The 21157-nt window shown below is 43.1% G+C and overlaps 1 protein-coding gene across 3 annotated transcripts in view; it reads right to left on the reverse strand.

Moving 5' to 3' along the window:
• Positions 1–21157, reverse strand: part of ARHGEF7 (Rho guanine nucleotide exchange factor 7) — a 151472-nt gene that overhangs the window by 17114 nt on the left and 113201 nt on the right. For all 3 annotated transcript variants that reach the window (XM_066380549.1, XM_066380547.1, XM_066380548.1), the window contains 8 exons: positions 17291–17429; positions 16494–16553; positions 15636–15782; positions 14264–14350; positions 11194–11272; positions 10856–10995; positions 7623–7847; positions 4467–4560 (listed from right to left, as the gene is read on the reverse strand). In XM_066380549.1, coding sequence (XP_066236646.1) covers positions 4467–4560; positions 7623–7847; positions 10856–10995; positions 11194–11272; positions 14264–14350; positions 15636–15782; positions 16494–16553; positions 17291–17429 — 971 coding nt within the window. The remainder of the gene's footprint in view (positions 1–4466; positions 4561–7622; positions 7848–10855; positions 10996–11193; positions 11273–14263; positions 14351–15635; positions 15783–16493; positions 16554–17290; positions 17430–21157) is intronic.

Here is a 21157-nt window from a genome sequence, read left to right on the forward strand (position 1 = left end):
CCAGCATACTTCATATGATCCTTTGGTTTGTTTTCCTTTATTTTCTACATTTTCTAAGATATTACATGGATGTATATTTTAAAAGGCTCACCTACTGCTAATAAAAATGTGGAAAGAGCCTGACCAGGCGGTGGCGCAGTGGATAGAGTGTCGGACTAGGATGTGGAGGACCCAGATTCAAGACCCCAAGGTTGCCAGCTTGAGCACAGGCTCATCTGGCTTGAGCAAAAGCTCACCAGCTTGGACCCAAGGTCTCTGGCTCGAGCAAGGAGTTTCTAAGTCTGCTGAAGGCCCGTGGTCAAGGCACATAGGGGAAAGCAATCAATGAACAGCTAAGGTATCGCAATGCACAACGAAAAACTAATGATTGATGCTTCTCATCTCTCCGTTCCTGTCTGTCTGTCCCTGTCTGTCCCTTTCTCTGACTCTCTGTCTCTGTAAAAAAAAAAAAGGGGGGAAAGAATGGAAGGCTGAAATATTTATAAGTTGCACAACAAGCCTCAACATCATTTTATAATAGCAAGATTGATATAAAAAGGCAAGCCAAATATTCCCTACTGAAAATAAACTTCAGTACCAATAGTTAAAAGCAATTAAGAAACTGACTTAAATTTCACTAATTGAAACCAATCATTTAACAAGTTTTCTATAATATGCTCTAAGATAAGCTCTTCTCTTAGGAGTAAAAAAGATGACATTTAACTAGTTTAATTTCAAGACATTTTGCAAGGTATCTTCCAGGGGCAGGCCATTCCATCGTGGTCAACATGAAAATGATCTGTCCAGCTGATGTAACTGAATTATTATTCTCAGACGTGGGTAAGTACAGTAGCATCACCCTCAGTGCCAAGAAAGCATGATAATCCAGAAAGGGCACTGGCTTCCTTGGGAAGGTGGAAGGCACACTGACGAGAGGACAGTACACATTTCCAGGTGGCACAGACTGTTCTACAAACTAGAAAAACTTCTAGGATTTTGAATGTAACAGAGGTTGAAGTAACTTACAAATGACAGTGACTTTAAAGCAGTCAGGTTTACTAAGTACAGTACTTGCTATGCATAGGCACTAGTTACACAGATATCTACACAGATCAAGTTTCTCCTCCAACTCACAAAAAACCCTTGGTTTTGTTATTACCTCCTGATCCCTCACCTCTCGCATCTCCTAAGACTCAGACTCTCTCTCTTCTCTGTCTGTTCAGTCTCACAGCTTGAGGAAACCATCAAAGCACAGAGAACAACTCTGAGATTCTCACCACCAGCCCTGACTTCCCTTGGGTTCTGTTAACTCTGCCCTATCACAGTCCCAGAGGCCGACAGCCTCGCTCTCACACACCAAGTCCAATCCAACAGCACATCCCATGGACCTGTGTTTCTCAACCGTGGATGGCACGACTGACATTTTGGATCAGATACAGTAAGTCCTCACTTAACGTCATCCATTGGTTCTGCAACTTTAATCGAAATGAGGTATAATTAAACCAATTTCACCATATGCTAATTGATTTAAATAAGAGTTAAGTTGTCAATGTTATAATAAAACGATGTTATTTCAGGACCTGCTAAAATTCTTTGCTGTGGGGCTGTCTTATGTGCTGTAGAGCAGTGGTCCCCAACCCCCGGGCCGCGGACCAATACCAGTCCGTGGGCCATTTGGTACCGGTCCACAGAGAAAGAATAAATAACTTACATTATTTCCATTTTATTTATATTTAAGTCTGAACAATGTTTTATTTTATTTTTTTTAACAATGTTTTATTTTTTAAAAATAACCAGATTCCCTCTGTTACATCCATCTAAGACTCACTCTTGACGCTTGTCTCAGTCACGTGATACATTTATCTGTCCTACCCTAAAGGCCGGTCCGTGAAAATATTTTGACATTAAACTGGTCCATGTCCCAAAAAAGGTTGGGGACCACTGCTGTAGAATGAGTGTGTAGCAGAACCCCTGACCGCCTGCCCGATGCCGGCAGCGACCTCATCCAGTTGTGACACCAAAGCTATCTCTAGACCAGCGGTTCTCAACCTGTGGGTCGCGACCCACAGGTTGAGAACCGCTGCTCTAGACATTACTAAATGTCCCCTGGGGTGCAAAGTCATCCCCAGTAGAGAACCACTATTAGAGGCCCCATCTCTAAAGAAACCTGAACTCCACCTACATTTCACTTGTCACTGTCACCACCTTGGCCAGGCACCATCATGTCCTCCTCTCTGGACGACTGCGCCGTCTCCTATCCGGTCTCCCTGTTCCCGCCTCTGCCCGTCCGTCCTCTGATTTACTTATTTCACCCTCAGTTTTATATCCTACTATGTGTAAAATCATATAGCTCTTAACTTTGTCGGATTTATTGATTCCCTGTCTGTTCTCAACACAGGGATCAGGGGTCCTATTAAAACCCAAGTCCCATCAAGGCCTCTGTTCACAACTGGACTGCGGCTGCAAATTCGCTCAAAGCACTTCTGGGAACCATCTCACTATCTCCCTGTCACCCCCCCCCACACACACACACACCTAAACCCCAGGTCAGGTGCTCCTTGCTGTCCCTTGACTACACCAAGGAGTTCCTGGTTTAGGGGCTCTGGAGCCAGTGCCTGGAGAGCCCTGGCGAGACAGCTGCGTGGCTGGCTTCCTCAGCCCTTCAGGGTGCTTATTCAGCCTCCCCAAGCACCCTATTTAAAACGGCCCCTGCACCCCGCTCCCCTGCTCTTCACACCACCATGCTATCAGCTGCCTATTCGTTCTCCCGTGGTGCCTTTCTACTGAAGCACAGCACCAAGGGGACGGTGTTCCTTTGTTGACTGCTGCGCACCTGGCATACAGAGGCACTGAAACAATGTCAAGGGAACGGTACTTCCTGTGCTGCCTGTCCCAATGCCCAGCACAGGGCCCTTCACACAGAAGGGGCTCAAAACATGCCTGCTGATGAAGAGAGCCACACAACACTCCCCAGGCACAGCTAGTATGTGTGGACCAGCTGTTCATTTCCAGGCCTGACATTCGTCCCTGGAACGCCTCATCACTTCTTTAGCTGTCCGGGACTGAGGCTCTGCTCTACATTGCCAAAACCTGAGGAGAGTGACCACCACGATGGCACAATACACACTGCCTGCCCGCTGCAGCGTACGCCAGGTGTCAGGGCAGCGAGAGCACTCATTTTCACAGCAGCCTGTGGGCCGGTACTGCACTACTTCTCCTGGAGTATTACCACACCCGTTCTAAGGACAGAATGTCCTCCAAATGTGACTAGCGGCAGAGCAGGCTCGAGTGTAGGCTGCCGGTCCTCCAGGCTCAGGCTCAGCCACTGCCCCCTCCTCTGGGTGATGTCAGCTGTGTGTTCTAAAACCAGCTCTCCTTGGATGAAGGGTCCCAAATGGGGATGGCAAAAATGAGGAGCAATGCTCCAGGAAGTCAGAAAGGCCTGTGACAAATCGTGGGGCACACGGGGCACAAGAGGTACAGAGTGGGCAGGCTGAGCAGGGCCAGAGGCAGGCCCTTCCGGAGAGACCCCACAGCCTCCCCGCGGCCCCTACCAGGCCGGGCCACCTCCCCGTCTCCGGAGAGACCCCACAGCCTCCCGCGGCCCCTACCAGGCCGGGCCACCTCCCCGTCTCCGGAGAGACCACAGCCTCCCCGCGGCCCCTACCAGGCCGGGCCACCTCCCCGTCTCCGGAGAGACCCCACAGCCTCCCGCGGCCCCTACCAGGCCGGGCCACCTCCCCGTCTCCGGAGAGACCCCACAGCCTCCCCGCGGCTTCTACCAGGCCGGGCCACCTCCCCGTCAAGGCTCTCCCGCAGCACCAGACAGCCCACAGCCTCCCCGCGGCTTCTACCAGGCCGGGCCACCTCCCCGTCAAGGCTCTCCCGCAGCACCAGACAGCCCGCAGCCGCCTGCTCACGGGGCCTTCCTGCCTGTCGCACTGGGAAACAGGCCAGGCCCTGGGAGGAAGTGGGCAGGCATGTGCTGAAGCTCTCCATATTCACATGCTATCCGCTGAGGATCTCCTACGTGTGAGGCTGAGGGGTCCAGAGCTGAATTCGATACCGTGCCTGACATTTCACAAGCTTACATTTACATTTGAGCATGAAGCGTGTCTGAGCACACAGGTCTGGGAAAACGAGCCCTACAGTGACAGACCAGCGTGCAGATGCAGCTCTGACATGTGGAGACCACAGGGCATGTGGAGACCACAGGGCAAAGGGGACAGGAAGGGCAGGTGGTCCCAGAGGAAGTGATAGACACAGAGGCCAAGAGAGAGCCACCAGTCCCACCACGGGGAAAACCACAGGCATGCTCCATCACCAGTGTATCTCTCTTGTTCTGAGAGTCTACACTCAATTGGATTGTTGCCATTGCTGCTCAGTGTCCTTCAGAAGTGACACCAGGCTCCGACCCTGACTCTCCCCATCCCAGGATGCTGTGCCGTGCCTGAGGCAGACCATGTCTTCACGCACAGGTAACTCACTTTTCCTCAGTGCAAACTCTTCATCCGAAGGCTTCCGCTCAGGTTTACGCTTAGGTAGCAGCTTTTTCATGGTCTTGGGACTCTTACTAAGATCCTAAGAAGTGAAAACGAGAAAAAAAATGCTGACAGTTCCCAAAGGCAGTAATTTTTACTGACATACAGTAAGAATCGCTGTGCAGGTGTGAAATATTAAAGCACTACAGACATTCACTGTTAAGAGTTTCCTACTTTTCCCATACTTGGACTTTTCTCTGCCAGCTGTTGAGCATTGATTTAAAATCAGGAACAGGGCAACGACTCTGATAAAAACCTCTCGTTACTTGGATCCATCAGCACTGTCACAACACACAGAGGTGCTGCCAGCTTGCCGGGAGGCTGGCAGCTTCTGGGGGAGAGAGAGGGCAGCTGGCGGTGCGTGCGCCGAGCTCCACACATGCTGCTATTCTGGAGCAGACCCATCTGCTGCAGCTAACTAGGAAGAGATGAGGAAACTAACGTTATTTTTAAAGGAAAGGTAAGTGAAGAACCATTCCTTTAGGAAAATGTCTGAAGCTTGAGAGAGAAGAAAAGGGAGTAAGACCGCTCAGCCCACAGGCCTTGGGCGCTGATGCAGAGAGAAGACAAGGCACTGGCTTCTGGCAGAAGTATCACGCTAATTCAGAGCTATGTGCACAATGTAACAGTCTCCCCCTAACCTCTGTAACACAACTTCTAAAAACTGTGCAGAAGATGAAAAACTGAGGGCAGGAGAAAGACCAACGGAGAGGACAAGGTTTTCAACTGCCAAGCATGTATTAAATATTGATATCAAAAAGCATTAATTCTGCATCATATAAATTACATAAACCAGTTGTGAATCTCACAATAAGAAACCAAGACTCAGAAGGTGACATGTGCTATGGGATGAATCAGAATAAAAGCACATAGAGAACAAACCCTGATTTTTAAAGATATCTCTTCAAAATATCTTTTGTAAAAATAAATATTTAAAAATCTTTTAGAAATCGGCAGAGTGGCCCCAGCCGGTTGGCTTAGTGGACAGAACGTCAGCCCAGTGTACAGACATCCTGGGTTCAATCCCCAGTCAGGGCACACATGAGAAGTGACCATCTGTTTCTCTTCGCCTCCCTCTCCCCCTTCTCTCCTTCCCTCTCGCAGCCAGTGGTTCGACTGGTTCAAGCATTGGCCCCGGGCGCTGAGGACAGCTTAGTTGGTCTGAGCATGGGCTCCAGGAGCTGAGGATAACTCAGCTGATCTGAGCATTGGCCCCAGAGGGGAGTTGCTGGGTGGATCCCAGTCAGCGCTCATGTGGGAGTTGGTCTATCTCCTCTCCTCTCACTTAAACATATAAATGAAAAGAAATGCAGCAGAAATTTGTTCACAAATAACACAGCATGTGTTCTCTGGCTTCTAAATAATTCAAAGCAAATACTGATGAGACTACTGGCAATGCACAAGGCAACACATGTGCAGAGGGCACAAATCTACACACAGCGTGCCCAACACCTGGACCCAGCAAAGCTGGCTGCTCCATTCTTGCCATACTCTTAAGATGACTTTTCACTAAGTATTCTGAGGTGCTCAGTAATACTGTACAATAATTAGTGTGTGAAGCCTTTTCTCTAGCACGAGGTCCAGGAAAGCAACTGTAGCCAGCTAGCCCAAAGCAGATGCTCACGGTCACTGCCACACACTTTCCCTTGCCTTGCTGTTCCTGTGCTGAACACTTTTACCTCCGTCTTCCTCCCTGGTAATGCAAACTCCACCAGTGCTCGCCTGTGCTATCTGTAAACACTAAACCAGGCAACAGAGTATCAACATTCTTAACTGTTATGATAAAGAAATTTCTGACTTGGGCATTTAACCCCCAGCAAAATATGTATCATAAAAAAATAAAATTTGTTAAGAACAAAGAATGTAAAGAACTGATTATAATTTATGTAGTATTTTTCTAGGTGTCTTAAAACACTTAGGACTGCTAGCAAAGATGAAGGAAGGGTCTGCTCAAGATTCTTCAGCAAATTCGGCCCTTCACTAGATGTCGAGACTCATACCAGGCAACTGTGTTGCACCATGCTCACACTCATGATGACCACAACCAGAGCACTCACTCATGATAACCATGTTCAAAGACTATACTTGCAGGGATCATTTCTATAGTCCGATAACCATGTTCACATGCTCACACTATAAACATGAACATCCATGATAACCATATGCGTTCTCACACTCATAACCATATTCTTACATGAACACAATAACCATGCTCACTCTCATTATAACCACACTGACACTCCTAACATCCTAACAACCATATTCTCACTTATAATAGTCATACTAATACTCATGCTCATACAATAACCACACTTACACCACGGTAACCATATTCACATTCACAGCACCCAAACTCCCAACTCATACTTAAGTTCATACTAATGATAACCACACTCATTCATGCCACTCACGCTCGTGATAACCACACTCATCTTTTCATTTACCAAGCTTCCTCAAGTGCTAGTATTTCTCAGAATTTAAGTTTTCAACATACTTCCTTTCCTCATCAAAGCAGGTTTATAACCTAGTATGAAAGTGTAGGAAACTTGTTACCACATTTAGGGGTGGGAATCATCACATTTTAACTGCACATAATACATAGAGAAACACTAGATTAGAATGGAAAGAAGCAAAGTGCAGGAGAGAAGAGCTGTCTTAATCACCCTCCACTTTTATTTGTAAACGTAGGGCTCCTGGGCAAGATCTCAAATTTGCAAGAGTCATAAAGCACAGCAGAACAGGATGCAGAGATAAGGCGAGACACATCACAATGGAAGCTGAAAATAATTTCAGGACAGCTAGAGGTTCCGAGAAAGCCCATGTGAAGCCTTCTAATTGCTCATGGCCGGGCCCTGGCAAGCACAGAAAAGCCCCCGAGAATGGCACAGAGAGGGCCCAATGCTATATTAGTCTCCCCATGCCCCCAAGGGTTCCCTTAACCCTCCTAAGCCCCTAAACATCAGGAAATGACAGAAGAAGAAAGGCAGGCCCTTCACAATTCAAAGATCTATATTTTTTATGTCACAACTAGACACGTGATTTTTCATATTTCTGAATTCACTGAAATGGCCCAAGTCACGCGCACTTTTGCTTAGACCTCACCTCCTTGTAGCAGAGAGCAGCTGAGGGCCGGAGGGGGGGTGCAGGTCGCAGACAGCTCAGGCTCCATGGCTTCGGGGTCTTTGGAGGCTCCAGGGGTCCCCAGTTGATGGTTGTGTGTGGTGTGCCGTGGTGGGAAGGGTGGGGTAGCGTGTGGTAGGCGGGCGTCAGTGGCACCGGCTTGCTGTCTGCATGCTTGCTGGATGGGGTGATCGAATGGGAGGGGAGCTGCCCAGGGGAAAAAACAAGAAAGCGAAGAAATAGAACATTCACCATCAAAGAAACCTTGATCAAATACACTTACTTTCACTGTTTTTAAAATGTACCCAGTGATATAACCCCCAGGTTATCAATTCTCCTGCATCTCTGCCTCCAAGCAGTGGGATACTGGGTGCCTCCACAGTTCTGCTCCAGGCTGCAACAAAGCATGGGTCAGGAGGCAGCATGCTGGCGGCCTACCGCCTGCACATTCCACTGCTACTTTTATTTACCATGGAGCAACAGTTGCAAAAACGTATTTTATTTAATACAGACATCAGAATTTTATAAAAGAATAGACATTCTTGTACTAGGGGTGTGGTTATGGGGGAAGGTAATGCTCACCAGTTGAATATTAGTGCCCTGTGCTTTAGAGGTGGGTTAAGCTAGGACCTAACTCCAGTTTTTGATTAACAAAAAAGTGACACAGCCAGGCCCATTTCTGTTGACAGCTGCCTTCTCTGTCTCTCTCTTCCCCTCCCACAGCTGAGGCTCCATTGGAGCAAAGATGGCCCGGGCGCTGGGCATGACTCCTTGGCCTCTGCCCCAGGCGCTGGAGTGGCTCTGGTCGCAACAGAGCGACGCCCCGGAGGGGCAGAGCGTCGCCCCCTGGTGGGCGTGCCGGGTGGATCCCGGTCGGGCACATGCGGGAGTCTATCTGACTGTCTCTCCCCGTTTCCAGCTTCAGAAAAATACAAAGAAAAAAAAAAAAAAAGCAAAGTAAAGTATAATTGCAACAGAGACCATATTGCCTGTAAAACTGAAAACATTTACTTTTTCTTTATATTTTTTGCCACTCCCTGGAATAAAAGAAGTTATTTCTCAGAAAAATTAGCTTTAATTAAAACAGAGTTATAGCAATCTAATTTCTCCCTGACTAGTGGTACTGCAGTGAATAGAGCACTGACCTGGGATACTCAGGTACCAGGTTCAAAACCCCAAGCTCACCAGCTTGAGCGTGAACTTGAGCACGGGCTTACCAGCTTAAGCGTGGGGTTGCCGGCTTGAACCCCAAGGTTGCTGGCTACAGTAAAGGGCGCTGGCTTGGCCTAAGCCCCCCAGTCAAGGCACATATCAGAAGCAATCAGTGGACAACTAAGTGCCACAACTCCAATGTGAGGCTTCTCATCTCTCTCCCTACCTGTGTGTCGCTAAAAATAAAAATAAAAATTTAATTTCTCTCTCGCTAAAAATAAAAATTTAATTTTTCAGAAGACATTAATGGGGTTTATATTTCCGGAAAAACCCATCACATTGACAATTAAATGAGAAAATGTTAAATAAATTAAGTAATTCAACATTAGTTAATGACCTCAACTTAACCCAAAGCAATAAAGCATGCTTCACAGGATATACAGCTGATGGTCCTATGAGCTGAAAACCTGAGTAAGGCCATTATTAGAAAGAACTGAACAGTATCTGACACACATGCTTAGAATAAGGAACCACAGCTCTAGCTTATGCCATGCTATTCAAGAACAGAAGGATCAACTAACTTCCTGAAGGAACCACATGCCTGTCCTGGTGTGTACATGAGTGTTTTAGAATATGCTGCACAGCTACTACTAATTTTTTTCAAACTAATTAATTTACAAAAGGAAAAAATTATGTAAAACATCCCTCCCTTCTAGCAATAATGCAGTAAGAAGCAACATTTGGTGGTGTTTGTCCTTACTTGAAAGAGTCAAAAGAGTTATGCTTTGTGCTAAAATCAGAATATTATACAGCCACGTTACAGGTAGAAGACAATTCCCCAAGAAGCAGAGAAGCTCCCAGAGAAAGCAGCACATTTCAAAAGCCTGTACACGAAAAACTGCCCTCCACACAGTGGGGACCTAGAACTCCCTGCTGATGAGGTGTCTCCTTTGCCACCGGGTGACATGGAACAAGCTTCTATCTGGTATGAAATTTTATAAAGTTTAGTTTGGGACTGTCACAGACAATCTGAATGAAAAGGCACTTCCATTTTTCTTTATAAACACACATGTTCTTTATAAACACACATATGTCTTTGGAATAAATTTGGTATCATGAAAGCTAAACATCTTTAGTATTTTTTAAAGTATGGGGAAGTTATAAACGGCAGAGCCATTCAAAATGAAACATCAGCTATAGCAAATGAGTAGTTTAAGCCTCCAAACTGCTGCGAGATTTTAAGTCCGACGATACTCTGCTCAGAGTGTTATCCTACACCACACCTGCTGGGCTAAACCTTGAACGCTAAGGATAACGAACACAAAAGTGACAGGACAGGAAAAGTCCTAATAAAAATCTTAACAATCTAACAGTACGTCAGAAAACCTAACAACTGGAAATGCTAGGTCATTAGTAAAAAGGTGTGCCTGGTTCTTCAATACTGTTTGATAAAGATAACAAATGATTTTAAAAAACACAAAAAAGAGAAGTTTTAAACACTAACACTTTGTTTCTGATCTATTCAGAAATACAAGTACTTTATCTAAAACACTGAGCTGAGCTGTTGAGTTTTTCTTTTTTCTAAGTAAAAGTAAATTTCTTAAAATCAAAATTCTAAGTCAAAAATTATATTTTAATACTTTCAACAAGACTGGTCCTTTTCAAAATCATAAATAGTTGTGGGGTTTTTTTTAAATAAAACAACAAATACAGTTAAAATTCTCAGAAAAAAAAAACAATGGAGCAGATGGTCTTGAAGTTTCAATTGAAAATCCCCAGTAAATTAGTATTCGAGGACCTTGCTGAGCACAGAAGCAGCCTCCTCGCCCAAGTGGCACTGAACTGTATGTAACAAAGCACAACTTAGAGCTGCTCTACCGAAGTGATCACTGAAGCTATTCACTAATCAATGGAGATGAGCAAATATTTGCAGAGAAATAAAAGGTAAGTATGTGCGTTCTTGATCCAAATATTGACTATGCTTTAAATTACTTGATCACTTGCTGACAAGTGAACCAAAAGCTGACTCTGGTGTTTGTAGGCAGAAGTATGGGGGTCCTTACAGTATGAGATGGCACAGAATGAGGCTTAATGGGGGGGTTGCTGACAGATGTGACTTTTGTTTGCTTCTGTAGATGGTCCACCCACTCATGGAGATCCTGCTGGTTGTTGCATGATACTAATATCCGCTCAATCATACTCCCTAGAAGAGAGGAGAAAAACAAGCTGAAATGGGAAAACAGGGAGAAAGGACACACATGCACACACACACACCCAGAGTATAACTCAACAACGCTTAAACATCAGCCTTCTGAAGTAGTCAAGCAAGAATCTGCACACAGATTATAAGCTGCCTCTCATCACCATGACAGATAGAATCCACAGAGTTTTTGCCTGTCACCTGATATTTCAAACGCATTTCTATGATTTTCACTGTCCTCAAGCTTTGTGATTGTCATTCCTGTCGTTGGTAGCTTTCCCTAAAAAAAGACCCGCCCCCACAAAAAAACACAATTAGTGCTTTTCTAATAAAGAAGGTACCATTATTAAATACTAAATGAGTTCAGAAATGGCAGAGGAACTGTATTTGTAAACCATAAAAGCTGTTTTGCTTGTACCAGATGCAAGTATATTATAAAAATCTCTATCTCAAATAAGTAATCATAATGTTATAACGAAGAAATTGAGCCAGCATAAAAGAACAGCAAACTATGCAGAACACAAATAAATTACAACTGATGAGTTACTCTATACATAAACATGAGGACACAAAAACATTATATATTATGATTTTTTAAAAAAAAACAATCTATTGTAGCTATTTTAAATAACATGTTTATGGAAAGGAAACACTGATTTGCTTCAAAAAGAAATGCCGAGACAGTTCCATGTTTGAAGCAAAATAAGGGGAAAATTGGAGCCTGAGGAACTGTACAACAGTTATACTTGGTTGTCTACCAGACAGGAAGTTGGCAGTTGTGCCTAGCACTGCACAAAATGCAGCAAGATGGCAGCCAACCTATCCATTCTGAAAGTGGAGGACTTGGGACCAGAAACGGAAAGTATCACTGGAGATATACCAGAAAAGGACTGCAACACCTTGTAGGACATTTGGTGCTACCCAAAATGTCCAGAGACACTTCATTCCCACCAAAAGGTCCTTGAAATTTGGAGCTGTCAAAAACACCCACCCTTAAGAAAAAAACCCTGGGTTTATCCAGCCCATACCATTAATTTTTCCTTTTGGTTTATAGGATTGATACATAAAAAGTTATCATGGTTGACTGGTCCAATGACTGGGCTATGGCTAAATGGCCACTGAGAACCCTTACTGCCTGGATAGCCTAGCTGGTCACGGTACACAGAGTTAGGTAGATGGGATGGCATGGACCAAATGTCTCCATGAATACATCATGGGACCTGGTGACCAACCAAGTCTTGAAGAAAAGTCTATTGGTGTTTAAGGCCAAGCTGCCTGCACAGAACTCTCTCAGCACCTCCAAAAGCAGCAGTCTCAGCAAGATAAGGGGAAAGGGCTGCCCTGCAGAAGGTACTGGCAAAGACACAGAGATGATGGTGCTCCTGATACCTATAGTGAAAAAGGCCAGAGGTGCTACTGAACATCCTATAGCACAAGGGACTGGAATGATCCAGCGCCCAGGCTGGAAAGCTAGTCATGTTGTTCACTAGGTGGGACTTTAGACAGTGCTTGGGTTCTTCTGTGGTCAAATGAATTGAAAAACCACTACATACTGCACACTCCTTTCCAAGATTCATAATGCAGAGAAGTATTTTAGTAGCTTTGAGAAGTTCTCCAGAAATAAAGCTGTGTGACTATATTTAAGCTAACAATCAACACCAAGGAACAGAATGTTCTGGTTGTTGCTAGATTAATATTTTTTCATGTTTCTCAAAGCCAGAAATAAATACTCACAATACACAGGTCACAGCAATCAGAGATTACCTCCCTGAAAACTGTGCAGAGTGGGAAAACAGGTCCTATTGGTTACATGAATGCCACATCATGCCAACATGAATGCTGGCACATCAACGCCAACATCCTAGCAAATGCACCAGCCTTGTCACTAGGGGCCTGACCTGAACCAAAGGGCAATCTTTACTTCCTCAGGTCAGAGCAGAGCCCCATCTCAACCTCTTGAGGTATAAATCATGAAGCCAGAAGTTTTGGCAAAAAAAGGACTCAGCTTTACGTTTATCGGGGTCATTTAACAAAGCAGGAGCTGCCGGTTACAGGGAACCCAAGTTGCTAACTCAGCCACAGACATCTGCTCAGAAGCCACCTTACAAATTAAGAGGCATTTTTGTCTGGGTTTGTCCATATATATTTGCTTTATCAATTTTACAGTGCTCCTTCTGGAATAACTGTGTGAAGATAGCACCTTTGGATGGCAGACAACGCTCTCTGGAGATACAAACAAGCTGTAGACACTTTTGACTCAGGATTCTCTAGTGTGCTTGTGGAGGTCAATACAAAACAACACACTATGTTCTGAAGAAATGCAACTCAAAAAACAAAGTGGAGACTTCTCTTGAAGCAGTATCCGGTGATCAGCTAGGCCTTTACATACATTAGTTTCTGTAACTACACAGAAAAAGGTAATAAAACCTTGCCAGAAGCACCTACTGGACATACAGAGAAAACACAATCTACTTAATACTGCCATTTTAAATTATAGTCAGACCTCCATATCCATTAAGTTTCACATCCACAGATTCAACCAACTGCAGATCAAAAACAGTATTTTCCATCCATGACTAAAAATTTGGGCTGGGGGGTGGGGGGTGACTATATGCATTGTTCTATTTCATTTTTTATAACACTGGAGCAGCATCATGCATCTTGATATCTGAGAGTAGTCGTGGAACCAGTTACTTGCAGACACCAGGGGACAACTGTACAAAAAAACCCAGAAATGATGTCCCCTGGCATTTTCTTTTTAAATCAGCTCTCAATCTCAAAGAAAATCAGTGAAATTATTAAATATAAAGAGGCTGAAAGAGCATTTAGTACTACTTACATCACCTGACATCTATCAATATCTCTTCCAGTGCTATCCTGCTGATGACACATCTCAGCCTGGGGCACTGTCCCACGGAACCCAGCCACAGTGGCACCACGATGGCACCACGACGACCAGGAAAAGAAGGTGACAGAGCTGTCCTTGTACCATAGTATCTGTGTCCTTAGGAGATCAATCTATAAATTTCATTTGTTTCCTTCTTTTTTTTTGCTTAGGATTAACACAAGGATATTTGGACAATGACAGTAAAATATACAGACAGTAGCTATGTGTACATAATTGAATGTATGTATGACAATATACACATAATACAACATACAACACAAAAATAGATACAGGTAGTATTTAATGAAAAAATTCAAAATATGCATGGAAATGATTCTCAAATCCACACTAAACACTAAAATATAAATTTAAAATGTGTTTTACCTGATAGATAAAACCACTCATCCTGGGACTGGCAGATAACATTAGCAAAATATTTGGGAAGAGTAGAAGATATCTTTCATTTTTTTCCTAAGTAAAAGAACAAACAAATCCACATAATTTTTTTAAAACATATACTTACAGATGTGAGAATATGTAAATTAAGTCTATTAAACATGATACTGTATTTCCTGCTTAAGCATTTCTCTCTACTAAAATACAATGAATTCTTAGACTCACAAGTAGCCCATGTAAAAGAGGTACAAGCTTTGTGACCCAATAAACATGTAACTTTTGTGAATATTAAAACACAAAGTGCCCAATTTTCACTGTCTGGGATACCACAAGAATATGGTTCATCTTTCACTTAAAACAAACCTGTAAGATAGCTGTGGTTCCCATAAGCAAGTGCCAATTAGTATACATAATAGAAAAGCATAATGATCTAACCATTAAAAACAGCAGATTTCCTAGAATGGCAGTGTTGGTAAGAAGCCCTTGGCCAGAGAGGCACATACTACTCTGTGGCAGACATATGCAAAACGGGACTCCTAGTGAGGGATCTAAAGTCCTATTTGGACCCCATCTCCTCGTTGATATCGATACAAACTTTGATCATAACTGCTCTTCACTGCATCTAACTGATCAAGTAGTCCACAATCAGCTAAGCCTTTCTAACATACACGAAACCATTTTTATACTTGGCAATCGCAAAAGGTAGATAAATTATAAGATACAAGGCCTACTAAAAAGTTGTCATTTCATATTCCTTTAAAATTTTGAATTTCACAATTAGAAAAACATAACATTCTGAAGTATTTATAATCTTAACTGTCACTGAGGAAACTAAAAAAGCATTCATAAAACATAAATCACTTTTTTTGTGACAAAGAGAGAGAGGGACAGATAGGGACAAAGACAGGAAGGGAGAGAGATGAGAAGCGTCAATTCTTTGTTGCAGCACCTAGCTGGTCATTGACTGCTTTCTCATATGTGCCTTCACTGGGGGGCTACAGCAGACTGAGTGACCCCTTGCTTAAGCCAGTGACCTTGGACTCAAGCTGGTGAGCCTTGCTCAAACCAGATGAGCCGTGCTCAAGCTGGCGACCCTGGGGTTTCGAATCTGGGTCTTCTGCGTCCCAGTCCAACGCTCTATCCACTGAGCCACCACCTGGTCAGGCAAACATAGATCATATTTAATGCAAGTTACGTTCAGCTCTTAGTTTTTATCCAAGGCATTTTAGTGGTTTCAGGGAAAACAACTGAGAGACTAGCAGAGGAACAAAGTCCAAGAGCACATGGCTGGCGTCCCCTGCCATCTACTCTCTGCACAGTGGGACAGAAACTGTCACGGCACACACATGCACTGCCATACCTCACTGCCGGCACACTGAATCATGACCTGGGACATGTAAATGACGTTGCCCAGAGTCTTAATGTCATCTCCCTCCCAGCTCCGGATGGCTTCCGTCAGGATCTGCAGCTCCAGCTCTTTCCTTTTCCGTACGTCTTGACACTGGGCCTGAAGGATACAGGAGAACACTATTAAAAGCCCCCAGAATCGTAAGTTTTGGCCATGTTGCTTTGTTCCTACTTCTTCTTAAGACAGGTAATCTACTGAATGATGTGCTTAATTCACAGGTATGGAATCAAGAGAGGCAAAACAATCTGCTGTGGAATAAGAATCACTGAGGAAAATATAGCAGATCTTGCCACTTTGTAGAAGAAAAGATGTAGACTGGACAAGAAAAATGTATTCTGATTTCACTACTATCTGCCAACATAGAAGACTGAGAAGAGGGAGGAAAAAAGCAGTACCAGTTATGCTATAAATAAGGACTGTATCTCAGAAATGCAAGCAGTAGGACATGACAGAACATTAAATGGAGCCACTAGTATTGTTTTCACACCCTATCACTAAGGTCACTAGAGGTTAAAAACATATTCAAATCATTTCCAAGCAGCTATAGTATCATTATGTGGTGTCTTTTTAAAATGTAAATAATCATCATTTCATTGTTCTAGTGTCCAAAGTCTAGTAAAAGCAGGAAAATTTATCAGCCATGGAATAACTAGTACATGTATAATTATTCTTTTTTCATCACAGTAAACCTGAATTATACTTCAAAAGTAATTATTTTACCATCTAACATTTTTACCTGATAAATAATATTTCTACATTCAATTGCCAAAATATCTGAGAAAATACTCCATAATATGCTTAATCACTTACTGAAAGGTTTTTGAAGGCAGTCATGGATTTTTGAATATCTTGTCTATCTGGATGATAATCCTTTGAATAAAAGAAACACACCATTAGGTTTCATAATAAAGCTTTTTTATAAAAAGGCACTATCCATAGACCAGCCTGAATCTTCCAATTCTTTTCCCAACAATAAAGCGCCACCTCTTATTCCTTAAGGGAATCATGGAGCCAGCAGACTCGGGAAACAGTAATTTGGACGAGAGAAGTCCAGAGCTGGAGGCAGGGAAACTACACTTGCTGTGGTGAATGAAGACGGCACACACCGTGCCCACTACCTACATCCAGCCTCTGCTGCTTGGCAGCAGGTGTACAGTTAAGGAGAAGACCAATGGCCTGCCCTTCACAGAAAAAGTTCACCCAACCCTAGCCAATAACTTGAACCCAAATTTCTACAAGGCCCCACAGCCAGTTATTCAGAAATAAGATAAATATATATACATCTTTAATTAATTTATGCTTTTAACAGATTCTCTACAACTTATACATTTAATATTTGTAGCTCAATGTTCCTGATAGGAATCCTCAGTGCTATGAGTAGTTTCTATCTTTTGGAACTTCTTCTATCAGCAGCAGTGGGTGCAAGAGGAGATAAGCTATGATAAGGGGGAAAATCTTAATATTTAACTAAATCATTTTGAAAACCCACTAAATTAAAAAAAAACCCAGTAAACGTTTTGTTGGTTCTGGCCCATAAACTAAGTCATTAGTAACTTCTTTGACAGTGGCTAACAGATTCCAAGTGACAGACACGTAATAAGCAGTACCTCCATGTGCCTCTCGAGCTCCTTGAGCAGAGTGGGGTATTTATCCAGGCGCATGAATGGTTTGCTGAGGCCAGTGGTCAACACGAGAATCCCTGGACTGTTGGCACCTTTCATCTCCATGAATTCTCCCAACTCCTCACTGAGCAACAAGCGGCCAGCAAAGAAAAGAATAAGATACCACTGTTAGAATTCAGTGTGATCATGCCCTCTTCCCCCACCAGCAACTACCAAGAACACAAAACATAACAGGATATCTTTAATATTGTTAAAACCACAGCTTTTCTAGCCAAACATGTGCTGGTTATTTCAAAAGACCACAGGGTAACCCCCAGAAGGTTCATGTTACCTCTTTCATTAAGAACAAAAACTGCCTGACCAGGTGCTGGTACAATGTACAGAGCGTCGGCCTGGGACACTGAGGACCCAGGTTTGAAGTCCCAAGGTCACTGGCTTGAGCACAGGCTCACCAACTTGAGCATGAGGTTTCCAGCTTGAGCTCAAAGGTTGATTGGAAGCCCAAAGTCACTGGCTTGAGCAAGGGGTCACTGGCTCAGCTGGGGCCCCCCAGTCAAGACACGTATGAGAAAGCAATCAATGAACAACTAAGGTGCCACAACTATGAGTTGATGCTTCTCATCTGTTTCCATTCCTGTTTGTCCCTGTCTGTCCCTTTCTCTCACATACAAAAATAATTTTTTCCTAATAAAATGTTATCATAGAAGCTGTCACACTACTTCTAGGGTTGTGTGTGTGTGTGTGTGTGCGCGCACGCTTGCTTTCAAAACCAACACACAATTCAGTTTCTTTGCATATATAACTTTGTGCTTTCTAAGAATGGCTTTCCTAGGAAAATCACAGGGCTGGGATTACTGAAACCAAGAACAGCAATATTTCAGAACCTTGTTGTGGATTAGTCTATAGTGTTTACCCAGAGGTCATGGTGATTTAAAAGCCAGAGGCAATTTCCTGAAGTACCTGTTTGTTCAGTTTTATCAGCAGTTTGCCCTTTTCCTTCCTCAGCATTGACTTCTTCCCACAACAGCTAGGTAGATACATCAAGAGTGCTCCAAGAAGGATTCTCACCTGCTTCCTCCTCTCTCACCTCCCCCACCATCCCCAGCCGGCTCCACTGAGCTCAGGCAGAAGTGAGAACAGCAGACCACACAATCAGAAAAAAAGACAGAAGAGAGTGCCACTCTGGGACAAGCACTCTGTACTGGGCATCAGAGCAAAGGCTTCTTTCTGTACGTGATTCTTATCAACATCACTTTGGGCTTGTGACACAAGTATTATAATGCATGTTTGCAGATGAGGACACCCAGTGAAGGCCGCGGTCTCTGCTCTCACTGCTGGGAGGCTGGCTGAGCCGAGAGGGACCGGAGTCTGGGCAGACATGTCTGGTCCGGCCCCTCCGACAACACCCCAGTTCTTTCACACTCGTCGTGCTCTTCACATGCCTCAGAAACACTCCTCCTCAAATCACTCACTCTGTCAATTCCAAAGCACGAGTGGAGTAATGGATTGAAGAAGAAGCAATTTATATTTTATATGCATTTCTTTAAACATTAAACATATGGTCAAACACAGTCCCATAAAAATGAAACATTATGATACTAGAAATATATTTCAACTCCTTTAAATAAATCCATACGGGGCCTTTTCTATCACAAGAAAAGTCACAGAAAAGTCTATTCATGTCACTTTTGATTTTTCAGGATTATATTTAAGTTTCATAACCATAGTTAAAGCAGAGAAGAATTAACATAACTAAGAAAGTTATCCTTATTACACCATCCCCCAAAAATCCCCTTCAACTTAAAAGTGAAATCCTTTTGCAAGCAGAATTAACTTCTATTAATATACACATGACATTTTGTAATGCCAGAACATGTACAGTTAAGAAACAGAACTTTATAAATCTTTATAAAGCACTGTTTCATTTTTTTAGGTATTTTTTAAATTTAGCACAATAAAACAAAACAGTTGGTTACAGCTATTTTGACAAAACCATGGCTCTTTCAGCTTAACTCTACTGATGTGAGCAATCCTTACACAGTGTCTCTCCTCTGTGTTTACTGAAATGACACTGTGGGCTGCAAGAAGACAATAAAAGGAACACAAGTAAGGAGAATTATCATGTAGCCAAGCAAAAAGTAATGATTAAAGCTCTGGAAACAACAAAACTCATTTTACAGACTAAATTATATAACCCATAATTCATTCAAAATAGACAGCCATGAACATATGATGTCTACTATAGAATGATAATGCAAAAGGTACATATCAGTACATTCTACAATTGGTGGCTCTATAAATGCATTCACAAGATTCACCCTCAGAATTTAACCCAGTAAGATCACAAATAAGACTTTAGCACTACAAAACACTAAATTTAAATCAATCCTTTAAGTAACATATTCAAGCACAAACACAAGACTAATCTACTCATAAGTGTGACAGCTCTTAAGACTTCATCAAATGTAGAGAAACAGGGAAGAGGTTACAAGTTAAGAGCCCAGATGAAAAGTGGTGAATGCTGACAGAAGCTACCAGACAACTGTGCTCTTTATCTCAATTCATGGACTTAACACTTGAGAAGTGCAGTCTGACCTGTGAACAGAGTGGGTACTCTCGCTGCTCAGGAACCCCAGAAGGACACACAGGCAGTGCATCCTGGGCGTCCTCTCTGAAGGCTCACACTCCCACAGTGTGACCTCAGTCCACCCACTTCCCAACTCGGACAAGGCACATGGAGGAGGCACAGTTTACCCATTCAGGAAGTTATCTGTATTCTTTCCCTGTTATTTTGGGAAAACGCTACACCTACATTTCAGCTATGACAGTCATTAAAGTAATAGTACAGAAGAGAGGATAAACAGCACATACTTGCAAGCATTTCCCTTGAAACTATTATTTAGGAAACTAACAGTCTGAATTTGCTTTAAATATCATCTTCAGGACAGATCCTCACTTTTATGGGAAAAATATTTAGTTAGAATCTTTCCTTAAAATTGTTCAGCCGCTTCCATACTTCCAACCCAATCTCAGAGACTCAACCCCCCCCCCCCAAAAAAAAGAGGGAAGAGGAGAGCAAAGATAAAAAAGATTATAATTTTGCCCTAACATCCTATTTGCTTTCTGTTTATATCCCCTATCACTGAATTAACAATTCCTTTAAAATTTTTCCGAAACACAAATTTAATTCTTGCATTTCACTTTTGTAGAAATTTCATTTAATTTTTAATTCCCAGGAATAGACAGCAGAGAGCATAACTGAACTCATGCTTCCTGGTTTCAGAAAGGTGCATGCTAACTCAGCCCGCCCTCCTGGAAATGAGAGAGGGCGAGGTGCAGGGTGGGGTGGAGAGCAGGCCTCTGGGTGTTTTGTTTCTGTTGGACACTGTACATCCTAATCATCACCATGTCAAAGATGCTGCTTCATTTTAGGGCATTTATCATGTTCACTCACGTTGGATCAATTTACACATGTTTTGCTTAACACTACAGTAACCCTTTGCAACAGGCACTTTTAGAGATGTGAGGTGACCCAGCCCCACCTACTTAAAATCCACAGTCAGGGCTGAAACCAGCTCTGACTGATCCAGAAGCCTTGCCACCACTCCCATACTCACTGGGACACTACACCTGAACCTCATCTCAGTCTCTAAACGGCTCAGCAGTGCTTGCTTACCAAAAGAGTTTCTAAGTTTTAAGTTGAAATACTGACTTATAATAAGATGAAGCTTAATATAATAATTAGCAGCACAGTGGCATTCATCTTGATGCTACTAAAACTATTTTTCCATTTGTGGTTTAAAAACTTTTGAACCGTTTTCAAAAGAAACCATAAACATTTCTCTGAAACAC

This window comes from Saccopteryx leptura, chromosome 4 (genome assembly GCF_036850995.1).
Source record: "Saccopteryx leptura isolate mSacLep1 chromosome 4, mSacLep1_pri_phased_curated, whole genome shotgun sequence".
NCBI lineage: Eukaryota > Metazoa > Chordata > Mammalia > Chiroptera > Emballonuridae > Saccopteryx > Saccopteryx leptura.